The 27,125-nt window shown below is 39.1% G+C and overlaps 1 protein-coding gene and 1 non-coding gene across 2 annotated transcripts; one reads left to right on the top strand and one right to left on the bottom strand.

The window, feature by feature from the left end:
- Positions 1-8,869: 8,869 nt before the first annotated feature.
- LOC110884724 (mitogen-activated protein kinase kinase kinase 1) lies at positions 8,870-12,404 on the top strand. The gene is made up of 8 exons (XM_022132436.2): positions 8,870-9,839; positions 10,264-10,348; positions 10,448-10,510; positions 10,622-10,779; positions 11,395-11,467; positions 11,543-11,602; positions 11,713-11,823; positions 11,949-12,404. Exons 1-8 carry the CDS (start codon positions 9,067-9,069, stop codon positions 12,114-12,116), a joined length of 1,491 nt encoding a protein of 496 aa, XP_021988128.1. The 5' UTR covers positions 8,870-9,066; the 3' UTR covers positions 12,117-12,404.
- A 14,379-nt stretch (positions 12,405-26,783) lies between these two features.
- On the bottom strand, positions 26,784-26,890 carry LOC118483403. Its single transcript, XR_004870691.1, has one exon. It is a non-coding gene; the product is annotated as a small nucleolar RNA R71 (small nucleolar RNA).
- Between the last annotated feature and the right edge of the window lie 235 nt (positions 26,891-27,125).

The following is a 27,125-nucleotide window of genomic DNA, read 5'->3' as shown; positions in this document are numbered from 1 at the left end:
ATCACTTATTCTTGGGAGTATATTTGAATATTTCGAAGCCCCGGTTTCGTTAAAAGGTCACTCAGAGGTCAGAATTGACATGTTGACACGTTTAACCCTTGTAGTTTTATAATCTTCCGATTATTTTCACAAACGGCTTCTTATATCCAATTGATCACTCGTTTAAGGATATATTCTTCACGTACGGTCATTCAGAGGCACAAGTTTGGCACGTTGACACTTTTAGTCCCTCTGTAGACACAGTTTCACTGTTTGTCAACTTTAGTCCCTCAAACTCGATCTTTCACATATTTAGAGTTTAGGACACGTGTCTATACATAATTGGACACGTTTTTACGTGGTGTTACAAAATGAAAGTCAAAGTGCAGTTTTTCGGAAAATGTATAAAATGAACTTATAAACATCTAAACACCAATTTTTGACATTATATCAGTTAGTATAATATATTAGAACATGTTAAAGCATGTTCAACCTGTCATTTCCAGTTTATAGTTCGGTTCGAAGCCGAAAGTCAAGCAGTTTGACTTCTGCTTTGACTTTCGATTATGACCCATTTTAGTTTAGTTACCTACTGATTTGAAGTTGCATTATGATCATATTAATGTATTAATGTATGGAATAACCCTCTGAGGTTATACCATTTGATCATAATCAGTTGTCGGGTTTTATGCAAGTTCATACATTATGCCTTAAAAATACCGAAAATGCCCTTTTTGAGCATAAAATGGTTTTAAACCATAATGAACATATAAAACGTAATACCTACTGATGTAATAACTTAATAATCATGTTTTGGCATAATAAACTTGACATTGACTTATCCGATCACCCGATGCCGTCTATGCGTGTACGGTTGCCTTGTATAGCTTAGTCTATATAAGTTAGTCGAATTGGGTCAATTCCCTTCAAATTCATTCATAATCAGAATGTAATATTGTTTGACCCATATTATACAAGTCATAATACTGGTGAGGATTCAAACGACATTCTATCCGGTCACCGCTTAATCTAGCGAATCGTACCGTTTTCTTTATCTTATAGTAACCTGACCAAGTCCCATGACTTGAATAAGACCCGTTAACATTCTAATGGATAATAATTCCATTTCATTCCAGACTAAGGGCGTCCAGTAAATTGCAACCTTGTTATTTTGTTTGAACGACCGTGCTTATATTTGTTTAAGTTATATATTTATTGTTTTTGATATTTAACAGGTAATATGTCGCCAAGAATTATAGGACAAGGAAAATGTCCCATGGGGGGAGGATCATCAAAGCAAATATTATCACAGTCCCATAGTTCGAACCATCAAAGCAGTACTTGAACGAGTCTCACTCGTCGCAGCCAATGAGACGTTCTGTCTCACATCATTCCTCTCACTCTCATCACTCACACCATTCTCACCATTCCCGTTCACATTCTCACCATGACTCTTTTGACCCTAACCATTTTATAAACACACCACCTGTTAGCCAAAACTAGCAGGACGATGATTCTGATCTGGAGATGTCGCCATCTGGATCCAACATGCATCCAATTGAACTGTCAAGCGTTACTACATCTTATGCAGGATCTCCTTATCAGGGTTCCGATGAATGGGACCAATATTTTAATCATTTACTTTTGTTAACACACCTCCCTATCCTCATCCGCAAACGTCGCCACCTCCACAGGATGATGAACCAATAGAGCTTGCGGAGCAGCAACCTCAACCACCACCACAACTGAGGAAACCTCATGGTGCACGTGTGTCGGTGCGTCCAGGGCAATGGTTGGGATCGCTTCCACATTTGCCTCCAACTTATCCTACTATCTCAGAGGACCCACAAACGTCCAGGGCAATGGTTGTTCATAATGCACTTTATCCATCACCATTTCCTCCTACTTATCCAAATACTGGATATCCCAATTATGTGTACCAGTATCATGTTGTGCCACAACCAAAACCATTGCAACAACTCGAGGCTATTAGTCAAGCCTTGGAGCGAGCGTTGCAGATTCAGCGTTAGGCTGAAAAGAATGAGAGAAGAACGAGCAAGATCTTCAAGAAACTTTTCAAGATTATCAAAGGAAAGAAGGATGAATGAAGAATTGTATTTTATCTTTGATTGTAATTTATTTTAAATTCCAAAAGTCGATGTTGGACATGTCATTGTATTTCTTTTCAAAAGTCCATGTGAGGACAAGCATTGTAATTTAATTTAAAAGTCCCTGTGTGGACCAGGATTGTAATTTCTTTAAAAAAAAAAGTCCCTATGAGGAATCGTATTGTAATTCCCTATTTCAATGATAATTTTGAATTATCTTATACATATTCATTTCATCATTTTCAAGCGATCGTCTCGATTTTAATTCGAACTTTATCGATCTGCTTAAAATTTCAACAAGATCTTCTTAATGGATTGATCAGGCCATATAGCAAGCCTACATGATTGGCAATGAAATGACAGTGTGGCAATGAGGAATCACACTGAACCAAAGAGGTGGAGGGCATATGCCTAAACCTTATTCCTATGTGAGACAACTTCCTACTTTTTCACATTCTTTTTCGCATCTTTCACATCTTCAAGTTCCAACTTCGAGCATCAATATCTTGTTTATCTTAACTCGTTGATTTGGACGCGGTTTAATTCTTTGTGAAGCTCTCACATAGAATAACACAAATAAGAAGTACTTATAGTAAGAAGTACTTATAGTAACAAAAGCATAATATAAATATTTCTGTAAGTTATCAAAAGATACACATTTAGCCTTAGTGAAAAACTCTCTTTTCCACAATTTATAAATATTTTCCTATTTATATATATTTTGATATTTTCTACCATGTTATATTAATTGTTATTTATAAATATTGTGATATTTTCTAGCATGTTATATTAAGTTTATATATATATATAGAAACGGGTTCAGGAGAAAACGCTCAAAAGTGTGAGAACGCTTCCTGGCCTAACACGTGTCCCGCGTCATAGAGAAGGGCGGAGGGGCTTTTTTGTCTTTTCATTCTTCTTTTATTTCCCAACGCGGTATAATATTATATGGCGTCTAAGTTTTTTTTGGCGTTAATCGTATTTTTTAAACGTTTTGGCGTTGAATTAATTGTTTTTGTGTCACATATATAATTTTTTGGCGTTATAGAGTTTTCTGGTTAATTTTTTAGCGTTATGGCGTTTTGTATAATAATTCACTACGAGTCTCTAATATTTGCATAAGATTACAATAAGACCAATTTTTTTTTGGCGTTTAGTGAATTTTTTGGCGTTTAATACCCTTTACAAGGTGTTTTGCCAGCAGCTGTTCTCCCAGTTTTCATACTTCTAGCTTTTTGGTGTTTGTAGTTTTTGGCGTTTTTATAATAATGTTATTTTTTTATAGAGAACTAATTAACAAATCAACATATAACTTGATATCAAAACAATATAAAATGAAAACTAAAATAATAAAAAAATGTAATCTAATTTCTCTTCCGAATCTTCACTGTCATCAGCCTCTATCTTCTTGAATTTGTTTTGGCGTTTTGAACCTTTTTTGAATAGTTTTGCTAGTTGCCAACGTTCCTACATAAACCCGTCTTTTTCAGAAGAAGCTACTTAGGGACATCCTGTTTTTTGGTGTGATATTCTTGTTTGGCGGCATGTCATTGAAGATCAACTCTTGCTTGATGCTATTTGTAATAATGGAGTCCAAAATAGCATTTTACACTTTAGTTGACCCCTTTCTTCCATGCCTATAATCATCAAGAAGAAAGCTCACATGATGACATATCACTGTCATCAGTCTCTTTTTCTTGAATATTTGTCCATCTCATCCAGCAAAATATTATTGAGTTAACACTCTTAGAAAAAGGATCCATTTCAGTGAAAGCTTTGACATCTGTGGCATTTTAAAGGGAGTGGTTTCTAGAGGATATGGCATTTTTGTGTTTTTCTAGGTGTGATTAATTTCATTGTGTATAGACCCCTCTCTTATAGGAGTTTTTTGGCGCGTAGTTTAGGCGGGACTTTTTATTGTAATAAATGATAGTTATAAAGTAACTGTCTTTTCAGTTACTGTATTTTGTATTTACTGTGTTAATTAGCTTTTATCAGTTTTATAGGTTATAGGCGTCCCATCTTCTAAGTTTGGCGTTTTTTTTAAATGGCCTTTATGCAGACCGTCATGACAAAATACAATAACGGATTAAATAAAATAGTAAGGAGGAAAATATTTTTTGTTAATTATGGCGTTTTGTTATGGTTAACCATTTTTAGTATTATTTTAGCGTTTTGCTAATAAAGATAGTAATATATCATTTAATTATCTTAAAAAAAAAGATTACATAGAAAAAAAAAGAGGAAAAAAAATTAAAATCCTTCGTCAGAAGGTACTTTACCTGAATAGTATCCATCACTTGTGTCATGTTCTTCCTCCTCGGAGTCTTCATCTTGATCTTCATCCATGTCATCACATTTACCTTCATCAGCTTCTTGTTCCTGAATATTTTGAAGCCTCCACCTGAACATGTCTTGCATTAACTCCAATTTTGAGTCTATTTCTGGGTTGGTACAGGTGGCGTTATGCAATTCTTCCATGAAACCCAGTCGCTGCTTTGTCATGATGTTCTCTAGCCAGTAGACTTGCTGCTCTCCGCTGTTGTATGTAGTCATCACCATGTCTGTTTCATCATCAAAACGCCATGATGTCATGACAGGGTCTAGCTTCAAATCTCCTTTGATTGGTCCAAATTTTCTGGTTAATGCTTTCATAAGCATATGCGTTTCATGGCATTCGTTGTCTAGAGCGATGCCAATGGATAAGATTTGCCTCTGTATCTGTTCTTCCATCTTTAGAATTGCCCTGACCATCTTAACATACACCCTCCTTCTATTGTCAAAATGGATGACGTATCGCCTGATTCCCAGAGTGTATCTCCACGAAACGATTGTTGCCATTTTTGGCGTTTTGTTTAGTTTGGCGTTTTTTGGTTAAAGATGTTTTTTTTTTTTTTTTTTTTTTTTTGCAGAAAATGGATAGATTGAAGTGATTATTGAAGCTTTGTTTTTACGTTTGTTTATATAATGATATTTTTGGCGCGTAATTTAGGAGGGAATTTCTTCTAATAAATGTTAATAACTGTAATTCAGTTATTTGTGTTGTTTCATCTTCCTGTAATATTCATCGCGTTTTATTTTTAATTTTTGGCGTTTTGTTTTTAATGGCGTTTTATTTTTTGTATGGCGTTTTATCATATGATGGTGTTTCGAATATGAGGGGTAAAAAGACCTTTTTATCCTTAATGAAGCGCGTCCCAGCTAATAATATTGATGTTATTTACGAAACGCCACCGCAGAATCTAGTACATGGATTGTTTTGATCGGACGATTCATAATCGTTCTCACACTTTTCACCGTTTTCTCCAAATCCCGACCCTATATATATATATATATATATATATATATATATATATATATATATATATTATTGAATTTGAGGAACAAGAAAACTTGAGTGACTATATTTGGATACTTGAAAAATAGGGTTGTAAGCAAACTGAACATTCACTTCGTTCGTCTCTAATAGATGAACGGACATGAACAAAGAACTCTATTCAATTAATAATTATCTTATCTACGTCTAACAAAAATAAAAGTATAAACATTTTATTCAAATTTATAACATAAAAAATATAATTCAACATTAAAATCTAAACCGGATGTAGTCTTCGACATTGCAATTACGAGACACATAGTGTTGATAGTTTGTTACAACTGCTGAGGACTCAAAAACAATTCTTGATATAAACTCCACCAATCCAAATTGATTTAGAAGAGTTTTGTTGCGAGGTGCAAGTGGTATACATAACATGATTTAAAAGTAAGCGAACAACTGAAAACAATTGCATGAATTTAGTATCACGAACATACCTCTTGACCTTAGCATCGTCAACTATGTTTATCCACATAGAGTATGGGATCTACAATCAATAGTTGAAAAATCTTTTAGAATAATTTTATGGAAATAAGCTTCAGGGTCACAATAGTCCATAGGCAGATAATAATGGTTTTCTTTGTTGGGTCACAACTCACAATAGTTCGATTTGTCTTTACATAAATCGTTGTCACTTCGTCATGAAAAGTTGGTTATTGTTATACATGAGTAAAACGTGAGAAGTGAGATTTTTTATTAGAATTTTTCCCCATCTCGTCAAACATGTATTTTATTCAAAAAAACCTATATATATAATTACTCTAGCAGTCTAGCTAGAGTGTAATTATACAATATTTTTTCAACTAAAAACATACTTGAATAGTTGTGAAAAAAATTTAAATAATAATAATAATAATAAAAAATCATTCTTTTTTTGAACGTCCAACATAAGAATCGCCGGGTACTCCGTACGCGGCACCCATTGGCCGAAAGGTAGCCCGCGGCAGCCCAACCTGCACGCACGGAGCCCCTAGCCCACCATGCCACCAGTTCCGGGGAAAACCCGACCCTGCACCCGCCCGAGGGCACGACAATGCAAAGCCGGTAAAACCCGGGTGGATCAGGAATCGAACTTGAGACCTTTCGGTCAAAAGTCTTCCCTCATTTCCATAACCACTGAGCAATAAGCCCAGATAATAAAAAATCATTCTTGACTTAAACATATTAAGATTCATTTGCATTTAATATTTACACATCATATGTATACTCTTTGACTAACATATCGACATATTTTCACTTTTGATGGAAAAACTAGTTGGGTCATATACATCACGTGGTACAAACCATTTTAGACTTTGAAGTTCTATTAAATTTTTACCATTGATATTTGATCCTTAGCTCTTGACGTAGACACACAGTACTAAAACACTTAACACCTAACACCTAACTTAACCAACATGAGCCCTTTTTTTAAATTTATATCTAATTAAGTATTTCAACAAGTTAACTTCATACACATATCGACTATCTCTTATAAAAAAAATTAGTTAAAAACTAATAACTATTTTTTTTCTTTTGAAAAAAAAGCTCCTTATCTTACTCTACTTCAGTGATCCACCTATACTAGATGTTGCAAGATTTTAATCCTTAGGATACACAGGACATCAGTCAAGTACCCCTGTGGGGCTCGACTACACCGTCATAGGCCCCAACCCGCTAGCAAACGGGTAGCCCAAACGTCTATCATAACCCACAATGATAAGGTGGAGTTGAACGTTGTGCAAAAGACAATGCAGGGGACCAGGTTCCAACGGGTTCATAGGAGCACCACCGCAAGTGGATTTGACATATTCAAATCGGATAGATGAGGTGTCATATGATGATTGGTTGATGAGTTTCGATTGTAGTACCCCTAACACCTTTTCTTTTTTATTGAAAGACGGACGTTTTATTAATGTATCAGAGGTATACAATCTATACCATACAAAGGGGGGGGGGGATATTCCACGGTCCTCCCAACCGCTGGAGTGATCACACTCCACAAGCTAGCTTAGCCCCATAGCTACCTGGGGGTGACTACCCAACCGAGAGCGAAGAGCTTGGCCGTGGGTTGCGGACACCAAGATTCGAACCCAGGACTTCTAGGGAGAGGGTGGGTGAGGCTGGCTAACTAGGCTACCCCAGAAGGTTATCTATACCATACAAACTACATATCAAAATCAAAATTACACCAATGTGCCCATTCTAAGGACTCGATCTTGGAACTATTCTTGACCCAACAACATATTCCCAATATCCAGATTCTTTGAATCAAACACCACGTCATTTCTTCTTTTTCAAATTATCCAACATGATAACTGGTTGAACCATACTCTTCTTTATTGTCAACCCAAGTATACGATCATGAATCTTCTCAGTATCTTTGAAAGAAAAGGCAAAAACGGGTGGAATAGAACACCATGAAGATAAGTGTTGCCATATTATTGTCATAACATAACAAAGGGAGATCATATAGTCCAATGATTCGTCTACATCCCCATATAGCGGGCACCGAGCTCAGTTATCAGTTATGCCTCATTAGCAAGAGCCACCTTAGTTGGTATTTGGTAACCTATGACGGATCCAAGAATTTATTTAAAGGGTTTCTTTTTGCTAGATTCTTAATTTTTTTTTTGAACGGCAAATTTGCATCACTGACGAACCACTGGAGTATCATCGTGCCACCAGCAGAACCACCTAATCATATCCATCTTCACTAGGCAATGCATATACACCAATTCAGAAGGAAACACAATAAATATGGAAAAACCCCCTTGTGGGAATCGAACCCAGGACCCATTGGTCCCAAAGTCTTATCCCACCCACTAGGCTATAAAGCCATGGACTTGCTAGATTCTTAAACAATGTGTAGTGGGGCGCTATGCACCCACATAAAGCCCCAAACACCATTACGAAGGGCTTTATGAGACAAAAAAATGGGGGAGGCGTAATATATATAGCGCCGGGTATGGGGGGAGGTTTCAAAGTTTGGACCAATCAAAAATTAGTTAGTGTTTTTATAATTAATTAATAAAAACGAAAATTAATAATTAGGTATTGATGGGTAGGGACTTTATGACTACGGATAACGCCCCATAAAGCCCATATGTGACGTGGCACGACACGTGTCGCATAACACCCCACAAAAAGCTTTATGGCTACGGATGGCGTTAATAATTCTCACTAAGGGGCTGTTTGGTAGCCTCTGAATGGTCATTAAGAGGCTACCTCTTAATGGAACCATTAAGAATTTTACCAATGAGAAGGTAGAAGAATGTGACATGTGATGATTTATCATTCAGAGGTTACCTCTTAACCATTCAGACATGAGGTTACCTCTTATTCATTCAGAGGTTTTAAACCATTAAGAGATAGTATCTGAATGATCATTAAGAGGCTAACAAACAGCCCCTAACTCGATGAACATTGCCATTGACCTCATCATTGACCTCAGCTTTCTAAAATAGTCAGGTCAACCAACACCAGATAGGACGTTTCCCCGAACGCTGCCTCTTCTGAATCACCCACTTCAACCCGCCACTGCAAACCCTTCCTTCATGCAAACATACATGCAACTAGAGAGAGAAACTGAGCTACTTTCTCTCTCTACACCCACACAACAACATGTCTTCCAGGCATAGGCGCTCACTTCCCAGACTCGACCGAAGAAACGCATCCAAAAACATCGATTACGACGCCTCCTCCTCATCTGCTGATGGATCTTCTCACCGTACTCGTTCACTTGACAGTGATCAAACTAGTTTTCGAATGGAAGGAGTTGACGGAGAATTTGACCTCATTTGCCGCTCTCTAGGGCTTTCAGGCCCCGAAGCTTTTGCAATTCCCACTGCTGATTGGGAAGCTCACAAAGCTTCATCTCCTTCAGGTGATGATTATAACTTATCAGAGAGTTTTGTAAGTAAACTTAGGGTTAATGATGATGTGGAGCATGAGTTAGAGCGTTTTAGGTCAACTGAAGCAGAAGAAGAAGTTAGGGTTTCGGAGATAAATGAAATTGAGAACAATTATGATCAGGTTAAGTGTGTAATTGAGTGTTCGGAATTGAGAAATGGTGTGTGTTTGGATGCTGGAATGTGTAAAGGTCGTGAAAGTGGGATTAAAGGTGTACGGCCGCCGTTACTGGCTCCACCTGCGGTTATGTTACCGGTTGTTGCGGATGGGGGTTTGAGTGAAGATACTGATGTAGTGGTTGGTGATGAAGTTGCTGTTGTTGTTGAGGATGATGAATATGAAGATGAGTTGTCGTCGAATGCGGCAACTGAAGTGGAGTATTCTCTTTCGCCGAATGGACCTTTGAAGTGCACTTTTGCAAACTGGCAGAAGGGGGATTTTCTCGGAAGGGGGTCGTATGGAACCGTTTATGAAGGCTATACCGAGTATGTAGTTCGATATGTCACTGCATTAATATACTCTTTTACTAATTTTTGTATTTTCTCTGTAATTGTTGTCAAACTTCTTTGAAGCTCTGGTGGGAACAGGGGTGTGAATTTGTAACAAGACATGAACAAAACACAAAATTCACATTTTTGGTTTAGTCTAAACAGGTTCAGGTAGTTTAGGGTAGGGTCGAACAATGAACACACTTTAGCTAAGCGGGTTGTGTTCTGAGTTCAGGTCAACTGTTGACCTGGGTTGACCCGTTTGTTTTTATACTGCATAAAGTGACCTATTTTCATGCTTCAATTGCTCTACAGCATGCCCAGAAGATCAATAACAGTTCTTTTGAAAATTGACACACAATAATCATTTTTTTTCATCCAAAAATAGTTTATTTCATATAACATAGATTTTTGTTTGCAGAAATGGGGTTTTCTTTGCTGTTAAGGAGGTTTCTCTGCTTGATGAAGGAAGCCAAGGAAACCCGTGTATCGTTCAGCTTGAACAGGTGTTTTGTTAACTGTTTCTTTCCTTCTAGTTAGATGTACGCACCAACTGTTTTCATTTGCATAATAATGTATTCTTGTTTTTTTCTTTACTGTTTTAGGAGATTTCTTTATTAAGCCAATTCCAACACGAGAACATAGTTCGGTATCTTGGGACTGATACAGTATGCATTTTGACTCATATCTTTTGAGTAAAGCAAGTTTCCAGCTGCTCATTATCTTTTTCTATGATACACTTTAGCTTTTCTTGTTTATGAAATGAAATGGTGTTTCAGGGTGATGGCAAACTATACATTTTCCTCGAGCTCATAACAAAAGGTTCACTAGCAAATCTCTATCATAAGTATTGTCTCGGAGATTCCCAAGTATCTGCATACACCAGGCAGATTTTAGGTGGATTGAATTACTTACACGAGCGTAATGTGGTCCATAGGTAAAAGTTGTTGCATTTCATAAAGTATTGTACTTTGAACATAAACACCTCAAGGTGGTTGACGATAAGCGGTTAAAGTACAATAATTTACACCTAGCAATCGTCATAATTCTATGGGTAAATTGCATTTTACGTCTTTTAAGTTTGAGCAAAATTGCCGGCGCTGTCCTTTAACTAACAAAACTACGTTGGATGCCCTTTATGTTTTACAGTTTCTCATCATGCGATGTCCTTTTGCCCTAACCCAGTTAAGTTTTTATGTTAACTCTTAACATGTGCTACTCACATGAGGGTCTAATGGTCATTTTCACTTAAATATATCTTCCTCTTGAAGTTTCACGGGTAAATTTTTTCCAAGTTATTAAGTGAAAATGACTATTATGCTCTCATGTCAGTGGCGTGTGTTAAGAGTTAACAGAAAAAAATTAACTGGGTTAAGGCAAAAAGACACCGCATGATGAGAACTGTAACATAAAGGACATCCAGTGTAATTTCATTTACAGCGCCTGCAATTTTGCGCAAACTCAAAGGATGTAAAATGTAATTTGCCCTAATCTTATTGTTTAACCATTTTGATCTTTATCCTCATTTGAGCGTTTCATATTCATCATCTAGGGATATTAAATGTGCAAATATACTGGTCGATGCAAGCGGTTCTGTGAAGCTTGCAGATTTCGGGCTTGCAAAGGTAACTAAGGCACATTTTTTTTTCCTCATTTGTCCAACTGATTGATTACTAATTTATTTAATATTATGATCACAGGCAACCAAATTGAATGACATCAAATCTTGCAAAGGAACTCCGTATTGGATGGCACCCGAGGTTCCCCTCCCCCTCTTTTTTTTTTTTAATATCCCCGTGTTATTTTATCAGAAGGGATTATGTTGGATAATCGTAATATTATTGCCTTGACAATTTATTATTGCCATCAGGTTGTTAATCGAAAGAGTAACGGGTATGGACTTTCAGCTGATATATGGAGCCTTGGATGCACTGTGTTGGAGATGTTAACAAGAAAAATTCCATACTCACACTTGGAAGGGGTATTTCCTTAATTTTTTTTCTTACCTTGTGCTAAGTAGAGGTCGCAAGGGTGGGTTGGAAGGGGTATTTCCGTAATTTTTTTCTTAGAGGTTATGTTGTTGCTAATGATGATTTGGTTTAACAGATGCAAGCACTGTTCAGAATTGGCAGGGGTGAACTCCCTCCTATTCCGGAAACATTATCTTTAGAGGCCCGGGATTTCATTCTTAAGTGTTTACAAGTTAATCAGAATGATCGACCGACTGCTGCTCAACTATTGATGCATCCGTTTGTCAAGAACCAAAGTTTATGAATCAAACCGATAGAAGCATAAATTGTTAATAGCATTTTGTTTGTTTCAACCTGCAAACCGATTGAGTTGAAGATTGATTGATTGTATTTAAATTGTAGCGGTTAGCTGAGAATTTTGAAGACTCGTGTTACAGGTTTGCAGGCGTTGGAAAATGTATGTTACATACCATTGTTTGGGTATTGTTCAATTATCAAGCTCGAGTTTCGAGTCGATGTATATTGTTTGATGATTTTAATGAAATAATATTTGTATTGGTTTTACATCTAAGAAATATGTCAAGTTTGCAAATGCATGTGGAAGTGTACATTTTTGTTTAGTGTTTGTAATTCTAGTCACACATTGTAAGTTTGCAACTAAAGCATGCTTGGTGTCATGGGGTTAGTTTTCGACCCCAGTGTGGCGTCCCCAAGTCCCCAGGGACAAGCCAATCCTTCCTACTTATTTGTTTGGGTCACTGGTTTCGTCCTGCCTTGGATTCATCAGGAGAGCGGCGCTAGCTCTCGACCAGTGGTGCGTTTGTCGTTTGCACGACTAGGCACGTACACCTCTTCATTGACACTGACTCCGTCCTCCGATAAAGCCCAGGACTAGCCAGTAACCCAAGCGTTCAAGCACAACCCACGGCATTGCGACATTCAAATATTTGGCCCATGACATTGGGCTGGCATGTCTAATCCATTTAATAAACATATCATTTACCCGTAAATCTATTGAAAATTAGAACAAAATGTTAACCCGGTTTACTTCTTTACTACAACTCGTTTACAATTTTATTGCAAATCGTTTAGATAAACAAGTTACAATTGAGCCATGTTTGTATTACACGATTATCAATACTTTATACTTTGATACAAATAGGATAAGTCGAGCCAGGGTGGGCTCGAACTTGTAACTAAACGAGTTACGAGGCAGCTCCAAGGTTGGCAACTCGTGTCTTATCGGGTTTAACAGGTCTCTGACGACGCGTATAACACAACTATTAAATATAAATACAACTCGTTTAATTACTTGATATCTCATGTCTATAACACAGAAAAAGAAATGATAGATCCTAACCTCATCATTTTATTTATTTTTAAAAAAGTAAAAAATCACATTATGTACTTTTTCAGTAAACAGATCTAATCGTTCTTATACAGATATCTATTGCCAGCCCTAGCAGCTCGGCTCGAGATTGAAGTTTAATGAGTTGAGTCATGAGCTGAGCCGAGCTTGGCTCGGTTACAAATGAGCCGGCTCGGCTCAAGTTATTTTAAATCGAGCTCTTTTAGCAAAGTTCTTTGAGAGAGCTACTGTAACACCTCGAAAATTCATGTCCAATAAAATAAAGACACGTGTCATGTGGGACAAACGTGTTAGGAACCCGGATCAAATAAGGATGTATGGTAGGATTTGAAAAGGGCGTCATGTTATTAAAATACATCTGAACGGCCCAAGGGCGACATGTTATTAAAATACATCTGATTGACCCAAGTTATAAATCCCAAGATCCTCGAATCGTTCTGATAAACATCTGATATATAGCCGGTCGTTCTAAATAAATAAAATTCCATTTTTATGTGGACAGTGAATTCTTAAAATGTTACTACAATAAATAGAAATTTGTAAGACTTGATCAAGAAATTTAATCTTGAGCTAATACATGTCCCAAAACATGTATTCTTGAAATTTCCGTCACTTCAAATATGCCACAAAGTGCCAAGAGGTGTAAGTGCATGCAAGGCATGCAAGGACTGAGCAAATAGTGGCCCTCAACTGATTAAAGGACCCAAGATTTGGACTTGTAGAGTTGCATGGTCAAATTTGGATGTTTGCAAAGTTTTTGACTTCTGGCCATCGGTTACGGACCGTATGGCTTTAAGCTTACAGTCCCCAAGGAGCATACCTGGGCGCATCAGACCAGGGTCGGTTACGAACCGTATCCGTATAAGCTTACGGTCCGCAAGGGGTGAATACGGACCGCAAGGCATTTTGCTTACGGTCCGTAAGGTTGTCGCTGGCAGCAAGTTTTGGACAGCTGCCTGTCTTTCAGGTTGCACCGCCTTATTAACATGGTTTTCGAAATCAGAGGCTTGATAGGCAGTATATAGCCACATAGGGGCACCTGGGATCATCTCACAACAATTGTAGAGTTGCTTGGCAAAATCTTGTGGCCTTGGGTGCACTATATAAGAGCTTGAAGTTGTGAACTTGGGACTTGCTCATTTACAATTTATTCAAGCATCTTTGGAGCTTCTCTGGACAGCAATCAAGTTTCTCTTAAGTCCTTAATCCCACTTAGGACTCTTGTAAGTGTTCCTAATCCCCCTTAATTCATTTTAGCTTAGTTATTTAGCTAAAAGTCAAACCGTCGTAATTAAGGTTTGACTTCGAGATTAGTCAATAATTATCCAGTCAAATCTCGAATTAAAAATACCTATAAGTAGGTAATTATATGGGTAACAAACCCTTAAAAGGGTATTTTTCAGATTCCCACTCTAACTATGTTAATTGTCGAGTCAAAGCTTACTTTAAAAAGTCAACAGAACGCTTTATTCAATATTAATGCATAATTAGCAATGTAGGATACATACAACCTGTTTGATCATTAATATAACTTGGTAATTAATGTAAGAACATGTCCAAACATGTTCACCTCGACAATTTTCAGTTTAGGCTTGGTTTGGAACCGAAAGTCGCAAAGTTTGACTTCTGCTTTGACTTTCAGTTCTTATCCGTTTAAGCTAAGTTTAGGATTGCCTTAGAGCTTCTTTTGTACCTATTTACATGTTAGTATAACCCTCTGTGATTATACAACTTGGTTCATTAGATAACCGATTCATATGCTTGTTTCCGTTAAATGCCTATATGTTGACCACTATGCCCAAATGACTTTAAATTATGATTTTTGAAAATGTAAAAGAGTAGATATCTTAGTTACTGATTTATAAACTTGTACCCAAAATTTAATATCAGTTGGAGATCTAGATTTAGAGTTATGCTCAATATCGTAATTAGAAGCATTCTTAGTAAATAAATGTCATAATTAGCATATAGCCTATCTAAACCCAAATTTTTATACAAAACTTTTTACCTACTGATGTAAAATAATATTTTGGGATTTTTGGAGATTTTTATTTATTTTTAGACTGAGCATAACTTAGAGTTTTAAGCTTATTTCGGTTATTGCCGGTTTTGCCCTTTTGGGCTATAAAATGAGTTTTATAAATCCTTTTGACCTCAAACCTTTTTCAACCGATTTATTATGTTAAATAAATTATTTTGAGCCTTCTGGAATTATAAAAATATCAGCTTTCTATACAAAACCCGGAAATGGCTCCAAATCGACTTTTTAAGCGTTTTTAACGCATAGTATGTACTAAAACCTTTTTAAACATATGGGGTTGATACCTACTGATGTATTCAGTAAATTTTTATATTTTTAACAGTAGGCAAATGTTTTTAACTCAGAATTCCAGTTTTGAACTTTTAGGCATATGTGAAATTACCAAAATGACCCCTATGGTGCATAGTATGGTTCTAAGTAATAAATTTCACATATATTTGATACCCTACTGTTATAACTTAATAAATTAAGTATATTTACTGGTCTATTCAGACCTGTAACTCAGGTTACCAATTAAACTCTTTTATATCCTTTAAAATGACCAAAACGCCCTTTCGGGGCATAGTTTGTGTTTAAAACCATTTTTGGGCATAATAGGAGACATCTTACTGATGTCACAACATATTTGAGGCATATTAATTCAGGAAACTTGTATATGACTCTTATGGTTACTCGTTACGCATTTTTGCGTTCGGATCGGCTTATGTAACTAGTTTACACATATTAGCCGAAACGGGTCAAACCATATCATTTTTGTCTCAAAATCCAGAATGTGATTAAGTTACCCATATTAAACAATTATACAAGCTTGTTGGGTCAAAACCACATTCTAATACGGTCTTCGCTTATTTATGCGATTAAACCGTATTCGTTCTTTAAAACTAACCGGTCTAAGCTTAGGCTAAATTAAAGACCCGTTTGGATTCTAATAGGTTATTATAAACCTTCGTTCCAGAATAGGAGATCTAGTAAAAGATACGTGCACTTGCTTATTGTGAATTATACTTGCAAAGGTAAATACTTTTAACTTATTTCCCCTTATACGGGCTTGGGGTACGGTATATAAAATACCGCTTGGTCGGGCATTTGACCTTAATCGATTAGTGGTTAAGTATTATCAAGATGACCCGTTTGAAAATTTGTTTTGTTTGTTTTACGCCTTTGGGAGTTTAATGACCATGTCTTGGATATCCTTGGCATCATTCATGAAATGGCCACGACCTTAGCACGCGGGTGTAGGCGTACACCCGACAGTGTGTTTATATTTATTAAGGTATACCCGCTGGTTTCCCACCGCGGGACTATACTATGTGGTGTGTCTATTAATCTTAAACCCGGCACGAATCGGGCGACTAAACGCATAACAAACATGTAATTCTTTTACAAGTTTAAATTTGATTAATTATCCCAGTTATAAAAAGTTTTGTGCCATGTGCATTCAAATCAATTTTTTTAAAACATTTTCAAAATGAGTCAGTTAAATTGTATTTACCAGTGTAAACTGACGTATTTTCCCCAAAAAGATTAAGTGTAGGTACTACACGTAATAGGCTGGCCTCTCCTTAGCATCTTTTAGAGTCTCGCAAGCTTGGATGCAATAAATCTGTTGAATAATTCTCCTTTTTAATTTGATCCGCCTGTGGATCTGTTTCAACTACTTTGTGATACTTGAATATTACAATTTGTTTGGATGAAATAAATCTATCTTTTTGCTTCCGCTGTGCATTTTAAATTTGTGTTGTTTGACTATAATGATATCAACTACGTCACGATACTCCCTACCGGGCCCACCGATGACACGTGGAAATATCGGGGTGTGACAAGTTGGTATCAGAGCCAACACTGAGTGAATTAAACACTAGCCTTTTGTGTTTAATCTCAGTGCACAAATTGCACATTCCTTGAGTTCCGAGTCTAGACAAAGAACATAGAACAAATTCTGTTTTTGTTTTATTTTGTCTTTTATTTTATATTTTGGTTGTTATCTTAATCACGTTTGCAGGTAAGAATGCCGCCAAGGTTTTTGAGAGGAAGAGGCAAGGGCCCAATAACGGGCCATGACCATGAAGCCGGGCCTTCGCACCGGCGTACACCATCTATCACAATGAGCACTAGCTCCCAGGAGCCATGGAGGGTTTACGTTGAACCCGGGAGGCGATCAGTCTCCTTAAGTTCCTCACCGTCCTATTTGCATTCTTTCGGGCCGTAATCCGAAAACGAGCCCGACAACCCTCCGCCTTCCTTCATACCGTTGCAGCGGTCAAACTCGCACCATTCTTTTGGTGACCCTACCCCTGCTTTTCAGAGTCGGTTTAACCCGGCTAATTTCATTCAAGAACCCGTGGGTTTTAACCCACTAGGACCCGAGGATCACTTCTCGGGGTAAAAATGACATGGATGAAGATACGGATCCCGTGGAGCCTGCAACCGGGACCCCGAACCACCCCATCGAAATCTCCGATGGGTCATCTTTTCATGGATCACCTTACCGTGGTCCTGACAGCTACGAGGCGAGGTTCAGGCAGATTGACTGGTATTTTACCCCCTCTCACCACTCGTCTCCATACCAGCAGCAGCAGCAGCAGGATCCTTCCGAGGATTCTCGATTTGTGGCAGTCACTCCGCCACCACCACCACCAGTGGAACAACCGCCTCCGGAGCCACCGAGGCGGAGAAGGTCAAACGCACGGATGTCCGTGCGAGGAGGAGTCCGCATCAGCACTCCTCAGCCCTCGAGTGGCAGTCATTATCCGCCACTTCAAGAAGAAGAAGACCCGCAGATGGGGGGTCCATCAAACCCCATCCCAGAGATAAACTCTGCGCCTATGGCACCACCATTGGGTTTTGATAACCTAATTCCTGCCTATGCCGGTTCAGCGGCGTATAACCCTTTTGAGCATCCGGCTCATACCCAGTACGACTATGCCAATGTGGACCCATACCATGAGGCATGGGACTACAATGCTCGTCACCCAGAGGGACCCTATGGTGGTCTTTGGACCACTGGTTACCCAACTTATGGGTACCAGCGTCCGCCACCTCCTCAACCTCTGTATCAGCCGCCGCAGCCGCAGCTAATCCCGCCGGAACGACAACAAGAGGTCCTTGATAGATTGGACCGATGCGAACGGGAGATTCAAACCGAGCGCAGTAACACTCGAGGCTTCTTCAAGGGGTTGTCAGAACTGATCAAAGGGAAGTCCAAGAGAAGGGGTCATTGAAGACCTCTTATTATTTATTTTAGTTGTAATCAAGTCCCTGCGCAGACTTTTTGTTTCTGTACTCAGCCCCTGCGTGAGCTTGTCTTTTAGTATTCTGCCCCTGCGTGGGCATGTCTTTTAGTTGACCCCTGCGTAGGTTTGTTTGTTGCTTTCCGCCCCTGCGTGGGCATATTAATTTTTGTAGAAGTCCCGTTTAGGGCAAAATGTACTGTTTGAATCTTAATAAGGTGTTTAATTTAAAATTTTCATTTTTGCTTATTAATTATACGCATAATCATGAAACATAAAATAAATGAAAATAACTTTGTTATTAAAAGATCTACCATTATATTAAAATGGCAAAATCTAAAAAGGACAAGACCTAGCCATATGGCATCTTAAGACAAGGCCAAGATGGTAGTTACATAATTAGATTCAGATCCAATTCAACATCTCAAATTAGGATTGTTCTGCGTTAATTATTAAAAGAATCTTAAAGGTAAAACCTAGCCTATATGTCCCTACAGACGTGGCCAAGACGGTAAAACCTATCTAAAAGATTCCAATCCATGTTACCATCTGTAAGTATGTTAACATTCTTGGCAAACTGTGAATCGTTAAAGTCACACAGGCCATCCTTTAAAAAGGGTTAATTTAAATTCCCTTAATTATATAACCGTCCCTTAAGGATGAAGTACCTACGGGCAATAATTAAATGTCCTCTGGGACTAAAGACAGTGGTAGCTTACCGCTCCCTGTCAAGAAAAGGTGATGAACTGTGGTTCAAACCTAAATACCTGGATACTGTAAAATCCTGGTTTATAATTAAATTAAATTGTCTGCGTGACTAGGCCTTATGTGCTATTATTAATTTATAATTTAGGGTATTAATAAAGATCCTACATTTGTAGCAAATTAACCTAAAATGGCAATTTAAAACCATGGTTAATAGAATATAAAATACTGTAAAAGCTTCTAAATAAAACCTTGCCCATTATTTCTATATGTAGCAATTGAAGCTACATGGCTGGGTCTGATGAAGTAAATAGTCATCCGGTGGAAAACCACAATAATGCTAGGATAGAGCTGACTGGTGCAGAGCTGCAAGCACTAGTTGATAATGCTGTTACAAGGGCTTTGGATCGGCAAAACAGTGAGTCTTCTGGGACTCGAAGTAGGACCCTATCTACACCGCATTCCAAGCCTAAGACCCATTCTGAAGCTCATAGCAAGCCACCCTTTGTCCAACCTAAGCCTAAGAAAGAGGAACCAAAGAAAGATGATGACCGACATTCCTCAAACGAAAACAGCATTCCATACAAAAGGATTGTATTTGATGATAAGCCTCGTGCTAAAGGATGCACCTACAAGTACTTTGTTTCATGCAAGCCCTGAGATTTCACGGGGGATAAAGGCACTGTGGATTGCATAACTTGGCTGGATTAAATGGACACGGTGGTAGACATAAGTGGTTGTGCTGAAAAGGACATTGTGAAGTTTGTGTCCCAGTCTTTCAAGGGTGAGGCCCTAGCATGTTGGAGATCATTGATTCAAGCCACTGGAAAAGTCCCATTGTACAACATGTCTTGGGAACAATTTGTTGCTCTTATCAAAGAAAATTACTGCCCTCAGCATGAGGTTGAAAAGATAGAATATGATTTTCTATCTCTGGTCATGAAGAACCTGGATTGCCAGGCTTATCTTACAAGCTTTAATACTATGTCAAGGTTGGTTCCTTACCTTATGACCCCGGGACCCAAAAGAATCACACGTTTCATTGGGGGTTTGGCCCCAGAAATAAAGGCTAGCGTAAAGGGCTCTCGGCCAGCTACATTCAGGTCTGTAGCAGATATATCCCTGTCCCTCACATTGGACGCGGTCCGGCAGCGATCGCTGAGGAACACGGACACTGAGAAGAGAAAGCATGATGATCACAATTCACGCCGATCAAACAAGAAGCACAAGGGAAATCATGATCACAAGAAGGGGTCGGGATCTAAGAAAGGTGATCAACAATTGGGTGATAGGCCCAAGTGCAAGATTTGCAAGAAGCACCATTTTGGGAGGTGCAGGCATGAGCAGAAATCCCAATCCCAGCCGAAGGCATGTGGGATTTGCAAGTCCTCTGAGCACAGGACCCTCGATTGCAAAAAGCTGGAGGATGCAACTTGCTACAGTTGCAATGAAAATGGGCATATAAAGACCAACTGCCCAAAACTGGCAAAGAAAGCTGAGGAAGGGAAAAAGACCAATGCCAGGGTCTTTCAAATGAATGCTCAGGAGGCCATCCAGAACGACAATGTCATAACAGGTACGTTTCTCATTAATGATGTTTACGCAAGAGTATTGTTTGATTCTGGAGCAGATAAATCCTTTGTAGATAATAAGTTTTGTGAGTTGTTAAGATTACTTGTTAAAGCCTTAAGTGTGAAATATGAGGTGGGATTAGCTGATGGAACCATAGAAACCGCTTCGACTGTGTTAGATGGATGTGTCATATCCATTAGGAACCACTCTTTTCCTTTGTCCTTATTACCCTTTAAGCTAGCCGGATTCGACATAGTAATAGGCATGGATTGGTTATCGGATAACCAAGCCCAGATAGTGTGCAACAAGAAACAAGTGGTAATCAAAACTCCGTCTGGTGAACCACTTACCATTCAGGGAGATACTCAACATGGATTGCCTGAGCAGGTGGCTATGCTAAAGGCATCCAAATGTTTGAAGAAGGGTTGTGTCATTTATATGGCACAGGTAACTGTTGATGAGGAGAAACCCAAGATTGAAAATATACCAGTCATCTCTGACTACCCCGAAGTTTTCCCGGAAGAACTACCTGGTTTGCCACAAGCTAGGCAAGTGGAATTCAGAATTGACATCATCCCTGGAACAGCACCTGTCGCGAGAGCACCATATAGATTGGCACCAACAGAGATGAAGGAATTAAGGACGCAGCTAGATGAATTGTTAGCCAAAGGTTTTATTAGACCTAGTTCGTCTCCATGGGGAGCACCAATCTTGTTCGTCAAAAAGAAAGATGGTTCGATGCGTTTATGCATCGATTACCGTGAGCTTAATAAGGTCACCATCAAGAATAGGTATCCTTTGCCCAGGATCGACAATCTGTTCGATCAGCTACAAGGAGCAAGCTACTTTTCCAAGATTGACCTGAGGTCAGGCTATCATCAGTTAAAGGTTAAAGACGAAGATGTGCACAAAACTGCATTTAGGACTCGTTATGGTCATTACGAGTTCCTAGTGATGCCTTTTGGGCTCACTAATGCACCTGCCGCATTCATGGATCTCATGAATCGCGTCTGCAAGCCTTATTTGGATAAATTTGTCATTGTCTTCATCGATGACATTCTCATCTACTCGAAAAGTCAAGCTGACCATGAGAAGCATCTTCGACGTATTCTTAAGCTGCTTCATCAAGAAAAGCTCTATGCCAAATTTTCTAAGTGTGAATTTGGGCTTCGAGAAGTCTAATTCCTTGGACATGTAGTCAGTGAGCATGGTATCCAAGTAGATCCCGCGAAGATTGAAGCTATTATGAACTGGCAAGAGCCTAAGACGCCTACAGAGATTCGCAGTTTCCTAGGACTGGCAGGATACTACAAGCGATTTATCGAAAATTCTCAAGAATTGCAGCACCCCTGACTTTACTCACTCGCAAGAATAGCAAGTTCGATTGGGGGCCTAAGCAGCAAGAATCCTTTGATATTTTGAAGCAGAAGTTGAGCAATGCTCCCGTGCTGACATTGCCTGATGGGATCGATGAGTTTGTAGTTTATTGTGATGCATCACACACCGGGATGGGTTGTGTGTTAATGCAGAAAGGCAAAGTCATTGCCTACGCTTCACGCCAATTGAAAGTGCACGAGAAGAACTACACCACCCATGATTTGGAACTAGGTGCCGTTGTATTTGCACTAAAGCTATGGAGGCATTATTTATATGGAACTAAGTGTGTGATCTATTCTGATCACAAGAGTCTTCAGCATTTGTTCAATCAGAAGGATTTGAACATGAGGCAGCGACGCTGGATGGAAACTCTAAACGATTATGATTGTGAAATAAGATACCATCCAGGAAAAGCTAATGTAGTCGCAGATGCCTTGAGCAGAAAAGAAAGAATGAAGCCAATAAGGATCAATGCCAAAAGCATTGAAATCAAGAATAGCTTGAATGAAAGGTTGTTAGCTGCACAGCAGGAAGCTGTGTTGGAAACTAACTATCCTAATGAAAAGCTAGGAGTAACTGAAGAACAGTTATCCTATGGCAAGGACGGAATCCTAAGATTAAACAGAAGAATATGGGTTCCTATTTATGGGAGGACTTCGGGACGTGATCCTCCAGGAAGCCCACAGTTCCAAATATTTCGTTCATCCTGGAGCTGATAAGATGTACCAGGATTTAAAGGCAAACTATTGGTGGATAGGCTTGAAGAAGTCTATAGCTGCCTATGTAGCTAAATGTCTGACGTGTGCTCAAGTCAAGGCCGAACATCAGAAGCCGTCAGGTTTGCTACAACAGCCTGAAATTCCCACTTGGAAATAGGAAATGGTGACGATGAATTTCATCACCAAATTGCCAAAGACAAAGAAAGGAAATGATACTATATGGGTGATAGTTGACAGACTGACTAAATCAGCACATTTCCTACCCATTAAGGAGACTTATAGCTCTGACATGTTAGCCCAACTATACGTGGATAAGATTGTATCTTTACATGGCGTACCAATATCTATTATCTCTGATAGGGATACTGGATACACATCGCATTTTTGGAAAAGTTTCCAACAGTCTCTGGGCACACAGTTGAATTTTAGTACGGCTTACCATCTTCAGACGGATGGGCAGAGTGAGCGTACCATTCAAACTTTGGAAGACATGCTTCGTGCATGTGTAATTGATTTAGGAGGTAGCTAGGATAAGCACCTACCTTTGGTCGAGTTCTCCTACAACAATAGCTACCATACCAGCATTCAGGCTGCACCTTTTGAAGCACTATATGGTAGAAAGTGCAGAACGCCCATCTGTTGGGCAGAAATAGGAGACACTCAATTATCAGGTCCTGATATAGTCTTTGAGACAACGGACAAAATTGTCCAGATTCGTGACCGCCTAAAAGCTGCCCAGGATAGGCAGAAGAGCTATGCTGATAAAAGGCGAAAACCTCTGAAGTTCGAGGTTGGTGATAAAGTGTTGCTTAAAGTATCACCTTGGAAAGGGGTGATGCGATTTGGCAAGAAAGGTAAGTTAAGCCCGAGGTATATAGGACCATTCGAGGTCATCGAATGTGTAGGGTCAGTGGCTTATAAGTTAAACTTACCGGAAGAGCTCAGTGGTATTCACAATGTGTTCCACGTCTGCAATCTAAAGAAATGTCTAGCTGATGAATCGCTAGTCATACCACACACAGATGTGTACATAGATCAGAGCTTGAAATTTGTGGAAAAACCTTTGTCGATTGAGGATCGACAGGTAAAGAAGCTTTGAAGGAAGCATGTGCCTATTGTCAAGGTGAAATGGGATGCCCGTAGAGGTCCCGAATATACGTGGGAGTTAGAGTCCACGATGAAAGAAAATACCCTCAATTGTTCCCGTAAATCTCGAGGACGAGATCTCTTTTAAGGGGGTGAGGATGTAACACCTCGAAAATTCATGTCCAATAAAATAAAGACACGTGTCAGGAACCCGGATCAAATAAGGATGTATGGTAGGATTTGAAAAGGGCGTCATGTTATTAAAATACCTCTGAACGGCCCAAGGGCGATGATGTGCACAAAATGCAACATATAAATTACATCAATAATGGCTTAAAACTAACCCTTTTTTAGTACTAATGTTGGAAAAAGTGTGCTTTTGTCTTCCTTTTGTATTTTCAGGATTAAATGAGCTCAAAATAATAAAAGAAGCAAAAAGACAGCAAAATCTAACATAATTACAAGAAAAGGAACAAAAGTGATATGCCGACCCTCCTGACAGCATCTTCCCAAGCAAAACAAAGAAGTCAGAAGACTGAACACGCCCCGTGCTCAGCGAGCACGGGGCCGTGCCCAAGAAGCAGCAGAAAAGACAAACCTATAGAAGCTTCTATGGCCCACCATAGGGCCGTGCCCAGCGGACACGGCGGCGTGGTCAGAGTGCTGCAGGCGCATTTATTGTAATTGCGAATTACAATTAATGAAGAAAGAGAGTGTCAGACAGGCACGGGGCCGTGCCCAGCGGACACGGGGCCATGCCCAGGCTTCTGTTCAGCCTATAAATAGGAGTGCTTGGAGCCGTTTCAACTCATCCCTTGGCACACCACCTCTCTCACACTTCACCCACCACCCACCACCATCATCCACCACCATCATCCATTGTCCATCATAGAGTGTGTGAGTCATCTCGGGATCCAAGATTGATCATAAGAGTTCTTGACAATCAAAGGCCATGTTTGCCTAAGTCTCTTACATCACTTGGTGAAGACAAGTGTTTAGTGTAATACTTTTTATTTTTAATCTTTTGCACTTTTTAATTGGTTTTGTGTTAATGACTTTAATTACTAATTTCTTATGTTGAAGGTGATTCTTCCTTATCGTTTATCCGTGGTGTCTTGGCATTATTTTATTGTCTATATAAAATAAAAGATTTTCACCATTCATATCTCCACGGTCTATATGGAGGTATGTTGGCTACCTGGTCAGGGGTTAAGGGAACGGTTTGGTAAGAGTCTTTCCATTGTTCAGTGTATAGATCATATATGCAAAGGACCTGGGTCAAATTTAGTAGGACCTCCTTCAATACCAAAAGGTATTGGATGGCGGGGGTCCAAACTCTTTGACCCCCTCATAAGTTAAACTACTATTAAAACTTTAACCCGGCTACTTAGGACTGTATCCCTGCTGACTCAGACTACTTAGCCGAGGGTAACGTCGCCTTCAAAAGAGGGGCCTACCACATTATGCATTAATAACTTAATTAATTATCTTTCAATAATCCGACCCTTTAGGATTGTATCCTTGCTGACTCAAACTACTGGGTTGAGGGTAACGTCACCTTCAAAAGAGGGCCCTACTACAATAACTAAGATAATCTCTTAAATAAGTGCAAAAGTGCAAAAATAATCAAATGTTACACTAACACACGAGTCGGATCCAAGTGATTCATCTTGTCTATCTGTTTTTATTTTTATTTTATTTTTCAGCATTTTAGTTAGTTTTATTTTCTTAGTTTAAAAATCTTTTTCTAACATTTTGATTTGATTAGACGTTGAGGATAAACCGGTACTAAAAGCTCTTATGTCCTTGGACGACCTCGGTATCTTACCAACACTATACTACGTCCACGATGGGTGCACTTGCCCATATGTGTGTTTAGTGTTAGTAAATATCGTGTTTTATAAATTTAAAACTTGGCTAAAAAGTGTAAAAAGGGCTTAAAATATATACCTAAAAATATAACACACTTCACGCACATCAAGTTTTTGGCATCGTTGCCGGGGATACAAGGATTTTAAGAAAGTTAGGAATCAACGGCCTAATCAATTTTTTTATTTCCTTTTATTTTTTTAGGATTTTCTTAGTTTTTCAGCTTTTGCAGAGCTCAGCACGGGCCGTGCCTGGTCGGACACGGGCCGTGCTCAGCAGTGTTACTGCAAGTTTTTAGTTTTCCGAGTTACAGAAGGCTGACCACGGGGCCGTGTCGATGCAACACGGGGCCGTGTCCAATTCTCCAGTAACAGGGATCCGGAAAACAATCACTGTAACTCCGACCACGGGCCGTGTTCACTGAGCACGGGGCCGTGGTGAACTTTCTGACCAACATTCTTTTCTGTTTTTGTTGCAGGACTTGGAACCAGACGTCACCTCTACGTAGTGTATGAGCTCCAGTTCTAATAAAGACATAAAAGAACCTCTAGAAGAACCCGAACGCTTTCTCAGAAAAAGACTAAAAGCTAAAAACCAAGAGAAGGTTTCGGGGAACCCACTTCCAATGGCGAACCAACGTACCCTCATGGATTATCTACGACCCACCGTGGGTAATCTCGGCGCCGCTATCAATGCAACGAATGTCGAAGCCAATAACTTCGAACTTCGGCCACATTTGATACAGATGCTTCAAAACTCTGCAACCTTCCATGGGCTTGCGGACGAGGATCCCCATCTACATATTACTAATTTCTTAGAAATATGTGATACCTTTCGGATCAATAGAGCATCAAATGACGCCTTCCGCCTCCGAATGTTTCCTTTTTCACTAAAAGACCGAGCAAAAGCTTGGCTTAATGCCCTCCCAGCTGGATCGGTAAACACCTGGGATGAACTAGCCCAAAAATTTCTATATAAGTATTTCCCTCCCGCTAAAACGGCTAAATTAATGACTGAAATTAATACATATTCACAAGAGGACGGGGAATCCTTATATGAAACTTGGGAAAGGTTCAAGGAGCTATTGCGAAAGTGTCCTCATCATGGTCTTGCAATATGGCAACAAGTATCCACTTTCTATAATGGGTTGTTGCCACACACAAGACAAACACTTAACTCTAGCTCCGGGGGACTTTTAGGTAATCGCCGCCCGCATGAAATATATAATCAAATTGAGGAAATTGCTTAAACCAATTTCCAGTGGCACACTCCCCGAGGCAATAAATTTATTGCCCTGGGCGCCCATAAGGTTGATGAAAGCACCTCTTTACAAGCCCAAATCGAG

The sequence above is a fragment of the Helianthus annuus genome, chromosome 10 (assembly GCF_002127325.2).
Source record: "Helianthus annuus cultivar XRQ/B chromosome 10, HanXRQr2.0-SUNRISE, whole genome shotgun sequence".
NCBI classification, from domain to species: Eukaryota; Viridiplantae; Streptophyta; class Magnoliopsida; order Asterales; family Asteraceae; genus Helianthus; species Helianthus annuus.
This window is presented reverse-complemented; position numbering and strand designations above follow the sequence as displayed.